General features: G+C 46.9%; 2 protein-coding genes across 2 annotated transcripts; one reads left to right on the forward strand and one right to left on the reverse strand.

Annotated features, from left to right (window-relative positions):
* The first annotated feature begins 924 nt into the window (after positions 1–924).
* Positions 925–2226, forward strand: CLEC14A (C-type lectin domain containing 14A). The gene has a single exon (XM_086463631.1). The coding sequence runs from the start codon at positions 925–927 to the stop codon at positions 2224–2226; it is 1302 nt and encodes a 433-aa protein (XP_086319757.1).
* Positions 2227–14733: 12507 nt separating this feature from the next.
* SSTR1 (somatostatin receptor 1) lies at positions 14734–15921 on the reverse strand. The gene has a single exon (XM_009959886.2). The coding sequence runs from the start codon at positions 15919–15921 to the stop codon at positions 14734–14736; it is 1188 nt and encodes a 395-aa protein (XP_009958188.2).
* Between the last annotated feature and the right edge of the window lie 703 nt (positions 15922–16624).

Below are 16624 nucleotides of genomic sequence, written 5' to 3' on the forward strand. Positions count from 1 at the left end.
TCAACGAGATCCGTGCAGGTCAGTCACAAGCTGGCTGAATGGGACTTGTCATCCACATCTATTCCCTCCGAAGAGAAATTAAATTCTTAAGAAAGGGCTGAACAGATGCAGAGCCTACTGGCGTACTGGAGCAGTGAGGGCACTTTGTGCAGAACTGAGTCCAGTTGGAGCCTCAATCCAAGACTATAGAACTCGCTTCCACCGACTGCAGCTACTGATGAACCTTATTTTTTTTATTGTCCAAATAGATTATTTATTTTCTGCTTTTTTCTCCATTGTTTTTCTGGGGATTCAAACACTAGGAATTTGTATTACACCACACTCACAAACCCAAAACCACTGACAGTGATTCTTCCAAAGTGAGAGCTGGAACATGAAATGCACACATATGCACACGGGTTTGTGCCACATGACACACCTGGGGAAGAGACTCAGATGCGTGCTGTATCTGAACATATACGTGAGGTAGCAGCAGATACTCCAGTAAGGAGAGAGGCGACACATTGCCTATGGAGGAACAGTTGCAGTAGATCAGTTAAACTCGTTTAAGAACAACATACTTGCTTGAAAACAGTGAGCTGCACCAGTTTTCCTGAGTGTTAAACTGGCTCGTGTACTGGGAGCTAAGGAGTTTGGGGGCACAGTTTCACCTGTGCCAGAAACCTTTCAAGGAAGAGGTCTCTGAAGCTGGCCTGCTCTTCTCCTGGCAGCGCTGCCCGGGCAGCTCTGGGACGCAGGCCTGAAAGTGGTCCCGCCACTGCAGCTCTGGGCCTCGACACCCTCCTGTCCCTCCGACAGCGGAGTGGGCACCGGGATCTTCCACCCTCGCCCTCCCCCGAGGCTGGACACCCGCCCGCCGGGCAGGGCGAACGCTCCCTGGCTGCGCAGGCAGCTGCTCGTCACCCGCCCGCCAACAAACGGAGGATGCCGAGGTCAGCCCCGGCTACCGACACGTTTCCTCCGGCAGGCCCGGGGGAGGGCCGTGGGCGCGGGGACGGCGCTGGGGTGGGACGTCGCGGGCGGCCGGCGCCAGCCCGAGCCGGGGCCCAGCGCCGCCACAGCCACCGGGGCAGCCCGCGCACCTCGGCCCGCCGCGCCGCCAAGATGAGGCGGGCCGGGCCCTGGTACCTGCTCCTGGCCGCGACCTGCGCCCTCGGCCAGCCCCCGCCGCCGCGGGACGCCGTGCGCTGCCGGGCTGCCGGTGCCTGCTTCAGCGCCCACCGCGCCAACCGCTCCTATGTCGAGGCCCGCAGCGCCTGCGACGGCCGGAGGGGCGGGCTGGCCTGGGTCAGCGGCGAGTCGGAGTTGCGGGTGTTGCTTCGGCTGCTGGCGGAGGTGGCGGCGGAGCTGGCGCCCTCGCTCTTCTGGGTCGGGCTGAAGAGGAACGCCACCTGCACCGACGCGGGGCAGCCGCTCCGCGGCTTCTCCTGGGAGGGCGCCGGCGGCGGGGCGGCCCCGCGGGAGGTGCCGGCGGCGCTCGGCCGGTGGGTGAAGGAGCCCATGCGGTCCTGCCTCACCGCCCGCTGCGCCGGGCTGCACCTGGCGGCGGCCCCCCGCGGCGGCCCCAGCTGGGGCTGGAAGGAGAGGCCCTGCCAGCGGGCGAGCCAGGGCTACCTCTGCAAGTACCCGTACGAGGGCGCCTGCCCCGACCTCAGCCCCGCGGGCGCCGTCGACCTCGACTACCACCTCCCCTTCGGGGAGCGCAGCACCGGCCCCGGCTTCAGCCCGCCGGGCACCGTGCTCACCGTGGCGTGCCCCGGCGGGGAGGTGCGGCTCACCTGCCAGCCCGAGCGGGGCGGCTTCGCCTGGAAGGGCGCGGAGGACCCCCTCTGCCCCTGCGGCGACCGGAGCCCCTGCGCGGCCACGGGGACGGCCACCACTGCCGCTGGCGGCCCCGCGGAGCCGCCGGGTGCCGGGGCGAAGGAACGCCGTCCCTCTGCCCCAGCACCCGGCGGTTCCGCGGGGCCGCCCGCCGCCAGCACCGCAGCCGCCGCCAGCGGAGAGAAGACGGCTGCTCCGCCGCCCTCCTCCTCCTCCAACTACGTTTTCATCCTGGTGACGGTGGCGGTGGTGGTGCTGGTCATCCTGGTCATGACCGTCCTGGGGGTCTTCAAGGTCTGCTTCAACAAGAAATCCGAGGGCCGCGGGGACAAGGAGCCGCCGGAGACCGGCAGCAAGGCGGAGCCGGGCTCCGCGGAGGCGAGCGGAGCAGCGGGCGGCGACTAGCGCCGGAGCGGCCCGAGCCCGGTCCGTCGGGGCTGCCCTGAGTGGCAGCTCCCACCCCGGGGCAGCGCCCGGCTCCCCCCGTCTCTCTTGCCCCCAGCCCAGCTGCCGCAGGGAGCCGAGGAGGAGGCGCCGTGGGACGTGGCTGAGCAGGACTTTCAGGTTGTCAGACGCGGGGGGCGTGCAGCGACCCCCTTTCCAGTTGTTTGAAGCCTTTGGACAGTCAAGAGTTTTTGTCGGTCTGAAAAACAGTTATTTGGGTGCTGACATAAGTAAAACATAAGTATAGTGGCCTGGCTGACCGAACGATTGCTTATCTGCCGTTGCAAGAGTTGTGGGGTTTTATCTTCTCAGAAATTGTTCTTCAGGTGCCTTGCTTGGAGCAAGTGTAAAGGGGACCACTTTGAGCACTCATGTCTTGTAATTTAGAAATCAATCCTTGTCTGAGTGGTACTTGGAGGCTCTCATTTTCTTTGTAATTGCTGGAACGTTTGGAAAGGTGAACTGCCATAATTTTGGAGGAAACTGTGACCTGTACTCTTTCAGACTGACATTCTTAAAAATGAAGAGCGTTTCCATACTTAGAAGGTCATTAATTGCTGAGGAAGTGGGAGGTTAATGGGGAGTCAGTTTTATACTTCAGCTGATGAAAAGAATAAAGGATGGTTTAGAACCTAAATCGCTGCTCTCTCTTACTTCATACAATATCCATTTTTATTGTATCAGAGCAACAAATTTTTCAGTTACGGTTTTTCCCCTAAGATGTCAGGACAAAACTTGGTTTCTGCGTGCAATATGTGGCTCCTTTACAATCAGACAAGGTCCTGACAAACTTCACACTGGGAGGAGTTAACGTGGGTCCAAACACATCATGAAAATCCCATTCTTTTTAGTCAGCTATTGTTTTCCATTAAGTGACTTGAGAGTACGGAAAGAAGGGTTCATCCTTTGTGCCTGTTCTGTGGTTTCCCTTGGGAATTCCTTTAGAGCAGCTTTGGTCCTGGCCGCAGAACTTGCTTTCTTTGCAGTTCAGAGTGCTGACACTCACTACTTATTATTATGATGTTTGTTTTCCGTTAAAGTGGTAATGCTGAATATTGATTCAAGGTTTTCTGAGTGCAGTAAAACACAACTAACTGGATCTCATCCAAGCCTTTTGGGGTGCAGGGAGAGTAAGGAGAGTCCCTTAAAAGAACTTAAGTTCTGAAATATCTTTTTAAATATGCTCTCTTTTTTTTTGTAGGGTTTTTTTTTTTTTTCCCCATCTTCAGAGCTGACCTGGCTACTGCTTTCGTTTTGTCACTTTCCTGTTGAGTTTGGAGAACCCTCTTCAAACAATAATGTGTATTATTACTTATTTTTCTTGCAAGCAAAGACTTGAAGACTAATCTGGTGTAAACATTTGCTAAGGATAAAGTATGACATACCATGTTGGTTTTTTTTTTTCTTTTTCCCTCTCTCTCCACTTAATGATGATAGGCTGTTGCTGTCTCGGAAACCATCTTTTGCTTTTGTTAAAGGGATCCCAGACATTTGTGAGCCATCAGGCTGTCTATAGCCATAAATTCCATTGTATCATGACAGGAATGAAATCCAGCTAGGTGAGAATGCTACTCATTACAAAGCTGTCTCGTAATCTGCATGCATTTCTGGCCTGTTTATCTGACGTTTGTATTTCAGAAGGCAGGCATTTTCCAGCTTGGTAGGAGGCTTGATTCTGCATTCAGATGTGCACAGATTTGGAAAATGACAGCCATTAATGCCTTTTGTCTTAATACCACTCCTGTTACTGTCACTGTAAGTAATTTCTTTTAGGGAGCAGTGTATGTGGAGCTCCGTTCTTCTACGAGGGGCTGTATAAGCAATAGCAACTGAGATGAATGAGAGCTTTTGTAAGTTATTATTTCTGTGTTTTCCTTTTTCCCACGTATCAAATGGCTGAACTCTTAATAGAACGATATAACTGTTCAGGTAAGTTTTTCTAAGCTCTAGAAACACTCTCATTCTCTGTGTCAGGAGGCTTACCAAGCATACAGCCAAGTGCTGAGTTAAGCGGCTGCAACGAACTACTTCTTTTGGCGTCTCTCAGGATTTAACTCAGACAATTCAGTTAAAATGTGTAAGTTCATGCCCTTGCAAACATTCACCTGTCTCATCTTATTATTCTCATTTTACTCTTTGCCTTGGCTTTCTGTGAAATCACATTTTGATTTCAGAGTTCTTTTTCTCGCACTCAGGGTTCAGGAGTAAGCATTAGACATTTGTCTAAAGGACTACACAAGGATTCTGTTCTGTTTTCCCTGGCTTATAATTTGACTCAGCTCAAACCAGATATTTTGCATCTAAGGATGGGATCTGTCTCAGCAGGTTTAGACATGTCTAACAGCTCATCTAGCCTCATCTACTTGCCTAGACTCCCTTACAGCCTATGGAGACAAATATGTACTTGCAATTTCTCTCGTTTTAAACTAGATGCTGAAAACAGAGCCAATGAATTGCATCCTAAAAGTGCCATTTCTCTACATTGACTGTAAAGAAAGCCTAGGAAGGCTACTCATCTTTAAATGCCTGTAAAACACACATTTAAATTACATTAGAAGAATCAGCTACCCTAGTTCTCCAGTTGAGCAAGTCACTTTTTGAAAAGCAAACTCACAGTGCTTTGTGTCTCCTCAAGGTGTGGCTAAATGGCCATAATTTTACCATAGCTTCTATTGGTTTTACATGTTACAGATTCTTGTTTTGTCTGTTTGGGTTTCTTCACCTTCTCTTCGCAGTCAGTAGAATACAAAGCCAATAGCATTTGGATTTGATTGGAACCTGAGCAGGTTTGAAATGCATTAATTGCTTTTCCTCTGTTGGTTCAGACCAAGATGTGGATGGTTTTGGAGAAAGGATAAATCACTTTTGCTTTCCACTCTCAATTTAAACTGTGTCTTTCTTAAATGAGAAACCAACAGGTAACTAACTGACTTGCAGCATGGACTATTGGCTCATATGATAACCCTGATTCAGTGATGTGCAAGGCAGATTCAGTGCAGGGTTTGCTGTTTACATCCATAGGAGGAGAATAAGTAAGGTCATAATAAGTACAGACAATCAGAACAAGGATTGACATAATACAAGTGTTTGGTTATGAAACTGGATGCAGCTTTCTTTTAATTCTTGTGTAACACCATATGTAAAACATGCAATCAAATGTAAATATTTTTCCAAAACATAGCAGAGATGGAGACAAATTTTGCCTTTTTCCCTCAGGTTACATACATGTCCTTTGACTAAACATATTATATAAGCATATTATATTTCCAGTAGAGGAAAAGCTTTATTTCATCCCATATCAAAACCATATAAATCACAGATAGACTTTGTATCTGTGAGATTTACAATGGATGCATTTTTATGCAGGTTATAAAATATTTTAGTACTTTAAATTCTAGTGGTTCGTATTAGGTGGGTTTTTTTAGATTGTCAAATCCCTGGGGTAGTGCGTAGTGTTGCAGACCCTGGCCCTTGACTGGAAGACTGGTTGTAATAATATAATGGTAAAGAAATGGTGGACACAGGAATCTGTGAGTCCACATTTAAAAATGGTGATTTCTGCAGAGCAGGAATGTCCAAACCTCTCATCTGTCATAGTGGTCCGGAAACTGTCCCCTGTTGCCAATTATTAAATCTAATTTTTAGATTTCCTTAATTCCTCCGAAGATAGTTTGACCGGTAGGCACTTCATTTGTCAGCTGTACATTTTATTCATGAACATGGGATGAATTTTTAATGGTTTATATTCATCAAATAATCAGAAGTAAAATTTTACTTTTCCCCGAATTGTTAATAATGATTTTTAGTGTTGAGGTGATTAAGTGTGCTGTAGGATTAAAGTGAAACCTGAAAGTGGACAGGGGCAAAATTCAAATGCTTTAAAGAACTTTTCTCCTTTTTTAAGTGTAGTATGTAGCTTAAAGAAGATTAAAAATGAATGGATTCCGTGTTTCCCTGAGGAAGCATAATTTCCTATCACTTAATCAATCTTTTTAATGTTTTCAGACCTCATTATCTTTCCTCATTTGTTGCATGGAGCTTAATCACTGGTACATGCAACTTAGTTCCTCCTAGAAATAATATTTTCTATTTCTTCAGGATGTGGACATTTATCAGGGCTGTAAAATGGTGATTTATACATTTCAGTGACGATATATAACTGACATGAAAGGCAAACAAAGAAAGGCAGCAGCAGTAACCACTCTCCCAGGGCTTCAAAATAGGTGAAATTTAATGCCTTTCCTTCTTGCCCCAATATGCACCCTTCCCTTTCTCCTCTGGACTTGTGGAGCTCTGGCACTGGGAGACCGGAAGGTGGACATGAACAGGGAGTCATCTGTTTGCAAGCAAGTCTTTTCCCTCTTCCCTGCTGCAGACTTAAAGGGCTGCTTTGCTGTGGGCATGGTACCTGAAGGCAGCAGTGGAGGTGGGGAAGGCAGAGACATGGTGGTGGTCCACATTTATTACAGAACCATAGAATCATTAGGTTGGAAGAGACCTCTAAGATCATGAAGTCCAGCTGTCAACCTAATACCACCATGTCCTTTCCCTAATGCCACCTGCCAGTCCTTTCACGTTGCAAGTCTGAGGCAGAAGGATGGGGAAACAACTACTATTACGTTTTTTATGGATAACATAAAGAGCGAGAATCCTGCAGGTCCAGGGAGAGGATGAGCTGAGAAAGGAGAGATAAGAAAAAAAGGCAAGTATCCGTCTTTATGAGGATGTATCCATCCTTACCATCCTCACCATCCTCTCACTACATATTTTTTCAGGTGTTTGTTACTCAAAATGCAGTGGTTTGTGAACAAATAAACATTTTCCAGTCATTAATCCAGGAACAGCACATGGGCTGTAGTATGTCAGAAAAGCATGGTTTTGTTTTTGGAATGTGACCAGCAGGTCTTGTGTTTTGGACTGATAAGAATGGTTTACACTGTTCCCTAGAACATAACATATAAGCATAAGAACAGATAGTTTGGGTGAGATTAAAAGTCATCTAAGTCAGTAATCTCTCTGTGACAATAGCAAATGCTTTAGGAAATAGAATAGGAAATCCGACATCTGTAAGTGACACTTCTCCTAGGTATCCAGGTTGCAAGACTTAGAGTTTGAGACTGAGTTCATGTCACTCTCGGTAGATTTCCATCAATTTGTCTAAGAGAGTTTGTATTCAATTTATTACTTCTGGCACCCAACCATCCTGTATCAATTAGTTCCACAATTTATTTACATGTGACATAAAAAAGTAGAACAGTTCATCTCCTAGATTTTCTGTACTTTTGCCATACACTCCTTCACTTGTCTCTATCCCAAGTTGAGGAGTCTGTTTAGTTCTTTTTTTAGAAACAATTCTATAGATCTGACTGTTTTGTTACTCTTTTTTTGCAGCTTTTCTTACACTGTTAGATTCCTTGTGAAATCCAAATTCAGAAACATGTGTATAAAATGGTATAGAAAATACAAGGCATAAAATAATAAGCATGTTTTAATAGCAAAGTTATTCTAGTTTTCATGAAGACATGTGAAACTCCTTAAAAAAATGCTTCTTTACAATATTGTACAGTCAGTTTGTCTTCTAAAAGTGTCTTTTCTCTTTTTGTGACTAAATGATACGCAAAATCATTCTGCCGCAATGTTAGGAAAGTAAACTCACTAATACTGGTATTGGTTTTCTGGTCAATAAAGCAGTGCTTTTGAAATTTTTCTTCTAGCCATGACTTGTTTCCCATGGTCTGGATAAGGGGGCAAGTTCCATCTGTGTCTTTTTAACAGAAAGCAGAGCGCAATAAGATCATAGAATCATAGAATAGTTTGGGTTGGAAGGGACTGTTAAAGGTCATCTAGTCCAACCACCCTGGGAGCAGGGACATCTTTAGCTAGATCAGGTTGCTCAAATCCTGGTCCAACTTGACCTTGAACGTTTCTGGGGATGGGGCTTCTACCACCTCTCTGGGCAGCCTGTTCCAGTGTTTCACCATCCTCATTGTAAAAAGTGTCTTCCTTATATCTAATCTAATTCTACTCTCTTTTAGTTTCAAACTATTACTCCTTGTCCTATCGCAACAGGCCCTGCTAAAAAGATTGCCCCCATCTTTCCTGTACAATATTCCCTTTGTTGCCTCAGTCTCTAATTCATACCCAGAAGCTTTCAACTTGCTTGTGCCTATTCTTCAGACAGCTCTTCACACTCAATCAATTTCTTGACGTAGAGGGCAATGATTCCACCCCTCCTTCCTTGCCTGCCCCTTCTGAACAGCCTGTAGCCATCAATAACCATGGTCCAGTCATGGAATTTGTCCCAGCAAGTTTCAGTAACGGCAACCAGGCTGTAGCTTTCTAGCATCACGGTGGCTTCCAGCTCCTCCTGTTTGTTGCCCATCTGCGTGCGTTGGTGTAGAGGCACTTCAGCTGGGCTGTTGGCCTTGTCACCTTTTTAGAGGAACACCCCTTAATTCCCCTGAGGTGTTTCACCAGTGTTCCCCTGTTGGCTCCTATTACCTCAGGAGTCCCTGGCTCACCTCCATAAGACTTCAAGTGTGCTGCAGTGTACCCAGCACACCTCAGGGCAACAGGCTGAGGGCTCTGTCTAGCACTTAGTCCTTCTAACCATGACATGTCATCTCACAGCTTGTCACAGGCAAGCCTGAAATTATCCCCATCTCCCTTCAAGTCTGGTTCAAAGCTCTGTCAATGAGCCCTACAAGCTCCTGAGTAAAGCCCTTCCTTGCAGACCATCCCATTATCAAAAAAACCAAAATTGGGTGGTGGTGGCACCAGCCACGGAGCCATGTATTAATAGACTGGGTCTGTCTCTTTCTTGTAATGTTGCTGGCCGTGACTGGAAGCAGAAAGGAAAAAATATCCCCAGCCTTTAGCTGGTTCTCTGATAGATAATGCACTTTTTTAATACGTTTACTTTGTATTATAACCTGTTTATCCCAATTAAATAATGAAAAGACCATAATCATAGCCTCCATTCATTTTCTGGTTTATACCTCAGATGGAGATGTTCATCTTATCCTAGCTGTGGAAGGGTGTGGTTGGTCCATGTAGTGGTCATGGGGAGTGATTTCCTGAAGCGCTGGGCAATTGCAGCTCTCAGTGAGTGCTAGCAAGCTCCAAACTTTCTGAACATCAAAGGGTTATGTCTAAATATAACCACTCCGCTTCGAAATCAAACAGTAGTCACGTTATTATATTCAAGTTCTCCTCCTCCTACCAGCTCCAACCTCTTCAGCCATGGACTCACCTCCGTAGCAGAATTAACACTCCAGTTTCCTCTACGCATCAGAGCAGCACAAAAGCAAAACAAAGACTTACCATTGCCTAAATAGTGAAATCGTGCTACCTGACTGTCCAGCAACTGGAATCTGAATTTACTAATTGTGACTTCCTTTATAACCAATATATATTCTAATTCATCCCTTTACACGTTGGATAACGGACCAAATAGGATGTTTATATATTTTGCAAGAAGGAAGCATATATATGCACATGCATGTTGTGTGTGTCTGTACACTCATACATACTTTCTTTGTACAGCTTTGCCACATTTTGAACTATTCCAGCTGCCCAGCAATCATTTGAGCTTGCTGTTGTAAATTTGAGTACCTGCAAGTCCTGCATAGAACAGACTTTTTGGGAAAAGGAAGAGTAGAACAGGTCTTCTGTACATTTATATTGCTTTCAAGGTGCACCATAGACATGATAAGCATATAACGATAAATGTATTCTGTCCTGACTGGAGTTGAAAACCTATATATCTCAGGTAGGATACACCACCTTTCTGTGTCTGCTTTGTGGCTGCTTACTACTTTGCCAAACCCAGATTTTAGGCTTTTGGGGAAACAAGGTTGGAAGGGAGTGGGCACAGTTAGCTTTTATTGAAAAGCATTTTTCTTGTCAAAACTGTGCTTGGTTTGTAGCCATCTAGTGACATACTTTTAAATAACCTCTGGTTCACCTGTTCTTCTTCGCTATTTCTCACTACAAAATATAATACCTAAAAGCATTAGTCTCAAAGATAAATCTAATTAGTAAATTACCCTTTCTTCCTGTGGCTTAGCCTGCAGTTACTGGTCCAATAAGGCTCTGTGTTGAAGAGGATGGAAGTGCTGAATAAAAAATGCAGTAGAAATATTTTATTCTCCTCTAGAGATTCATAATTCACGTTCTTGTCTGTAGAGGCCTGGAGTCAGGTAAGGTTTCTAGGGGCTGAAATCTAGAACACTGGATTGATGTTTCTATCTTGGCTAATTTATTCTGGCTTTTTAAAAAAATATTTTTCTTGATTTTTTTTTTGGCAGGACTTTAAGGTACTAGTTTACACTGCTGTTCTGGAAACATGACAGAGAAAAGTCAAACCTTACATAACTGATTCATCAGTGGGTCATTTCATTTCAGTAAAATTTAATTTTATATTTAAAATTAGGATGCTGATTTTTGGAAACTGGTTGAAATACAGTATATGGTCACAGTGTTAAAAGAGTGTGCCACATACATTTGAAATGCAGGCTTTTAGTTTTTCAAAACCAGCCAGAAAACCTTTTATTTTATTCTGGTTTGCTGGAAACCTGGCATTTCAGAAATGCTTAAGTCACATTCAGAAGTCTGATTCTCCTCTGTGAAGAAATAGATGAGTTCTTTAAGTGTTGAATGCGAAGAAACCATACACTGCGTGATGTTCTCTGCTGTAGGGACCATCTCAAGAGGCAGAGGATCTGCATGTGACCATCACCTTTTTCATCCACAGCCCAGATATAAAGTACCTCTGCGACCAGTCTGGTTTGAGCCCACTAACTGCACATAGCAGTCAGCTTCAGGACTAGGAGATGTGTCTTCTTTGGTACTGTGCTGGGAAGCTTATTGAAAAAGGAGAGTAATTTCCTGCTTGCCCTCCTTTGAGTGGGAAAATGCTGCAGAGGCACCTGATGTATTTTCCATGTAAGACCGTTCTTTTTTGTGCATACCATGGGAAATAGTGCGGTCCATTGAATAGATACTGTTCAGAGCTATCACACTGTTGGGTATAGGTCTTAGGCTAAACAAAGTACAACAAAAGTCACGTGGGTTTCAGTGGCACAGGGACAATTTCCATGACAAAGTGGACGCAGTATTTTTAAAATATTAAACTCATGGGAAAAAAGCAACATACTACTGATTATAAATTACAGTTTAACCATTTGTAGATGAGTTATGTTATAGCTGTATAAAGAGACAAAATGTCACCAAGAAATATGTCACTGTCCTCTATTTTTCAGTGAATTAAGTGAATTAATAGAATCATAGAATCATTTAGGTTGGAAAAGACCTTTTAGATCATCAAGTCTAGCCATTAAAAAAACAAACATTCAAATTATTTCCATGTGAAATCTGAAGAGTCTTGTTTTCAGTATGGAAAGCATTAAAAAGACTTCTGTTTGTTTTCTGGCACACATTATTTCACAAGGACAACTTTTTGTTTCTGGTAGTTATGTTCTACTACTTAGAATGATAACACGGAATGAGCTAACATTTTCTTCCAAAGCAAATTAAGTGATTTACAGCTGTTGATCACCTCTCCCACTGCCAAAGTCAAGCTGAACTCAAGGTGGAAAAATATCAGGGAGAACAGTTAGTTGAGGATAAACAGCTTTTGTTTCCAGCTGAAACTACAGAGGGTGTTTCAGCCAGTAATGACGGTGGCACTGCTGGCTGGGAGTGGGTGGGTGCCCCCGTGAAGGCAACCCTGCCATCTGCTGAGGCACCAACCACTGCTGCTACAGCACCCAGCTACTCTGCCTGGTATGAAGACCACCCTGCTGTGCTCTGCCTGGGGGAGATGCAATGAAAGTGCATATGCTGGGAGGTGCGCAGGCATCCATCGCAGCTTTGTTTAAAGGTGAAGTGAAAAAGAAAAGAAGAAGAAACAAAACCAGTCTCAACTTTTCATCAAAGCTGAGTATCGGGTATGAATCGCTGCTTTTTAACTTTTGCTTCATCATGTCTGATGTTAAACAAATGCAACAGTAGAAAGCAGACTGACTCTCTATTTGATCTGACCATACATAACAATATTCCTGGGTGAAAAAGACCACATGAGATTATGAGATTTATACTATTCTGAAGAGATTGCGAGTGAGATTTTTAAGTGAAGCTCTACAAATAGCATCGCATGGTATCGTGGGCATTTTACTGTTTTGACAGATGTTTGGTTTCTGTGAAAAGTTAATTAAGCTTATAAAGAGATGCTGTGCTTTTTTTCCCCATGTGTGCATGTAAAACAGTATCAAAATTAATATTTACATGTTTTATTTAAATGAGGTCCACTGGGAAGTAAAATAAAAGAAACTGTACCATTGTTAAAGCTTTTCACAAAATATTTTAATAAGGATGTAACAGATTCCACATTAGCAATTTTTAAACTAAAAGGAGCTGACTCACAGTCCATTGAAGTGAATTAGGATTTTTTCTCTCATTTCGATGGGCTTTGAATCAGACAACTTCAAAATACTAAATTTATACGTTCATTTAACAGTACCTAATTTTTAGTGAAAGAAATGTATAAAGTAGTATCCTGCTTTTTGCTGCTGAGAAAAGTTAAAGGGTATAGTTTCACAAAACCTTGTAGTAAGTCCACCACCGCAAATGCTAGATGCCTTAGTTGTCAACCTTACACTTAACACTGTACTTAAGCACTGTAGCTGCCAGTACAATGCTACGGGTATGCTACTACTAGAGATTTTTCCCAATCTCTTGCTTCAGATTGCCAGTAGTTATAATTAATACAACCACAGTATTGTGCTAGAGAAGTGACTTGTCACAGCTACTGGGACATCTGCCACTGTGTGACACTGTTTTAACATGGGTGGTAGAAAGCAAAAAACATAGCTGCTTATTTCAACACAGTCCGTACCGATTCTTGTGTCTGGGATAAGAGGGAGCAGGGGTAGAAGGTTTTGTTTAATCAGCTGTCATTTGTCAAACAAGAATGTTTCATTTGTCTATATGAAAATAGGGGAAGAAAGAAAATTCAAGAGAGAGAATTTTGGGGGGAAGACAGTGCAGATGAAAAAGCGACAAGCTTTTATCTGAAAAGGAGTCTTCTTGAGCATCACCCATTTTAAATGCAACCTTGCAAGTAGCCACCACAGACATAAGTACACGGTACAAATTGCTTCAGAGAAACACGTTCACAACACAGTGACAAGAATCAAATTTAAAAAATCAAACAAAAAGACATCTCGCACACACTCAAAACAAGAGTTCTCAGAAATGAAACATTAAGAAGCTCTGGGCCCATATATTACATTGGCAATTTATCAAATCCATTTTATTTCTTTTAGTGCAACAGAAGAAACTGGAGCTAGGGTAATAGCTATTACCAAACAGCTACTTTTTTTGTCAAGTATTTACTTCAGAGCCTGATGGAGATTTTGAAACGAATCCCTCTCTTTCCATGTAGGCTAAGGTGACTTTGTGGCCATCCAGGTTGTTCAAAACTGTCTCAGCTCCCTTCATCACTGTTTCACAGCTTGTGGAGCAGGCGCAAGACGATAGCTTCACAGTCTAGTGCTCTCTTTAAACTTTATTATTAGCACGCTTTATTGTACCTATGGACACATTCAAACATTTCCCAGCTCAGTGCTCCCCCCGACTCCTCCCCGTCGGTCATGGGACTGTTTATCTCCCGTTATCAGCAGCCTGCTGCACAGCTCTGAAGCACTGCAATAATCAGACTTTTTTCCAAAGACCTTTTCTGCCCTGCTTCCCCCGAGCGTAGCACAGAGAGCCAGAGCCCCAGTGGGGTGGAAGCTGTCTGCAAAGCAAAAGACGGCTCCATGACTATGCTGCTTCTTTTCTCAGGGCCCTTTTTCTCCCTGCTTTCTTTTTTGTTCCTGGGGGGGGGGTGGAGAGAGAGGCTACTTTCTCCTTCCTCGGGGGAGGGCAAGGTGTGTGTTGGGGGGACTTTTGCCAGCATTTCTACTCTCTGGAGGGGAGGTGTGTACTGACAGATGCTGGGGAGGGTTGCTTTCAGTTGGGGAGAGTCTGAGCCTGACTGCTGGGGCTTGACAGAGGATGGCTTGCCTGAGTGGCCTGGGAGGTCCCACCAACTGAGGCGGAGGGCAACCTGTACAAAAGATGAGGGTAGAGTCGCTGCAGGACCTGTACAGCCACTTGTCAGACACAGAGAGGGGTGGCGGAACCTGGCTGCCAGACCCTATGTCAACCCACAAATGTGGCAATTTGCTAAGTGGGTGTCAAAGCATGAGCAAATGCACCCACTCTCAAGGGAGGCAGATGGGGGGGGGATGGGGCAGCAGACTGAGGACATAGGGTTTTCTTCGCTCCTTCTTGTGCCAAACACCACTGTTGGTGGGCAGGACCAAAACCCCCTCCCTCCCAGCCCGCCCATGCCACAGCCCTGGCCTCGCTCACCCTCCTGCTGGGGGGCATTAGGGGATCAGGGGGGACAGGAATGCTTCCTCAGAGGGTGGTAATCCTGGAGGTGCAAGTGCCATTCCTGTACATGCTCCCTGACTCCAAGTTGTCTGGGGGAAAGTCCTCCACGCTGTATGCCCTGCTCTTGAGGGCAGTGGCATAGTAATCGATGGGTTCCTCTGCAGCATTGTCCATCCAACTGAGGCAGAGCAGCCGCTGGAAGGACCGCTTGAAGTTGTCCGAGAGAAAGCCATAAAGGATGGGGTTGGCACAGCTGTTGGCATAGCCCAAGATGACAGAGAGCTGGCTGATGGTGGCATCGTCCTGCTCTACAAAGACATTGACCAGCTGCACAATGTAGAAGGGCATCCAGCAGATGACAAAGACCATTACCACCATCATGACCATGAGGGTGATCTTGCGCTCCGAGCGTTTGCGTTGCTGCCAGCCAGCCTTCAGGGCCACCATGCGCATCTTGGCAATTATGAGGATGTAGCAGAGGCAGATGGCCACTACAGGCAGCAAGAAGCCCATCAGAAAAGTGTAGACCACAAAGACCACCAGCCACCTCTGGGTGGGCTCTGGCATGAGCATGTTGCAAGCCACCGTTCCATCACTGTTGGCCGCTGTGTTGGAGAAGATGATGATGGGCAGGATGATGAGGATGGAAAGCACCCAGACACCCAGATTGACCATCTTAGCCACAGTGGGCCGGCGGTACCTAGCCGCCTTGATGGGGTGCACCACAGCAATGTAGCGGTCCACACTGAGCACGGTCAGGCAGTAGATGCTGGTGAACATGTTGATGGCATCCACACTGAGCACCAGGCGGCAGAGCAGCGACCCAAAGGGCCAGTGGTGCAGCAGGGTGGAGGTGACCAGAAAGGGGACGCTGAGCATCAGCAGCTCGTCCGCGATGGCCAAATTGAGGATGTAGATGTTGGTGGCCGTCTTCATCTTGGCATAGCGTAGGATCACGTAGATGACCATAGAGTTGCCGCACAGCCCCACCAGGCATACCACGGAGTAGATGAATGAGATGAGGATGGCGCTGCCCTGAGACTCACTCAGGGTGCTGTTTGGGGCGCCAGAGGAGTTCCTGCCGCCCGAGTCCATGCCCCCCGCCGCCGCCTCCTCCGAGGCGCTGCCGGCTCCGCCGTCACCGCTGTCGCTGCCGCCGCTGTCGCTGCCTGCACCGCCCGGAAGCCTGGTGCAGGTGCCATTGGGGAGCATCCTCTGCCCGGACCTCCCCGCCCCGGCTCAGAGCAGCGGGCGCCCGCCGCCGGCCAGGCTCGGCATCCCGGCGGGGCTCCTGCCGCGGCTGCTGCGGGGCGCGGGCATGGGGAGGGACGGAGGGACGGAGGGACGGAGGCGGCTGCCGGCGCCGCTTGCTCCCAGCGCCGGTGGTTGCTGCTCCCCGCCTGGTGAATGATTAATAGGCAGCGGCGCGTCACCAGCTACGAAAAGGAGGAGGGAAAGGTGGGGGGGGGGGGGGGGGGAATGCAGGAGGAGACGTAAGTGGGTGTCCCTCCCAACCCACTCCCGCCCCCGCCCGCCTCCCGTCCCGCCCTCCGGCTGTTCGCAGCTCTGGCAGCTCCGGGGCTGCCGGAGTGCAGCCTTCTCCCTGTCCCCGCTGCCGCCCCCCCGCAATGCCCCCCAACCCCACACTGCTCTACCCATTCAGTATTGTTTCCCGACCCTGCACTGCCTTCCCACCCCGCACCGGTCTCTGCCCCAGCCAGCATCCTCTCCTCCCCCTCCATTCTGCATCTCTCCATAGCACCTGGATCCGGGCCAGGGACACCACAGGCAAAGGGACCATCCTTTCTCCTCTAGGAAAACAGCCTGGGGCATGGGCTGATGGGCGACGTTACCTGGGCAGGCATGCCTCGTGCCTACACAGCTGCTGTGACCCTCTCCTGTCACTGCACCCTGC

The sequence above is a fragment of the Leptosomus discolor genome, chromosome 3, assembly GCF_034619465.1.
Source record: "Leptosomus discolor isolate bLepDis1 chromosome 3, bLepDis1.hap2, whole genome shotgun sequence".
NCBI lineage: Eukaryota > Metazoa > Chordata > Aves > Leptosomiformes > Leptosomidae > Leptosomus > Leptosomus discolor.

Excerpts from the sequence above, each read along its gene's own strand:
- SSTR1 (XM_009959886.2), bottom strand. The coding sequence starts at position 15,921 with ATGCTCCCCAATGGCACCTGCACCAGGCTTCCGGGCGGTGCAGGCAGC.
- CLEC14A (XM_086463631.1), top strand. The coding sequence starts at position 925 with ATGCCGAGGTCAGCCCCGGCTACCGACACGTTTCCTCCGGCAGGCCCG.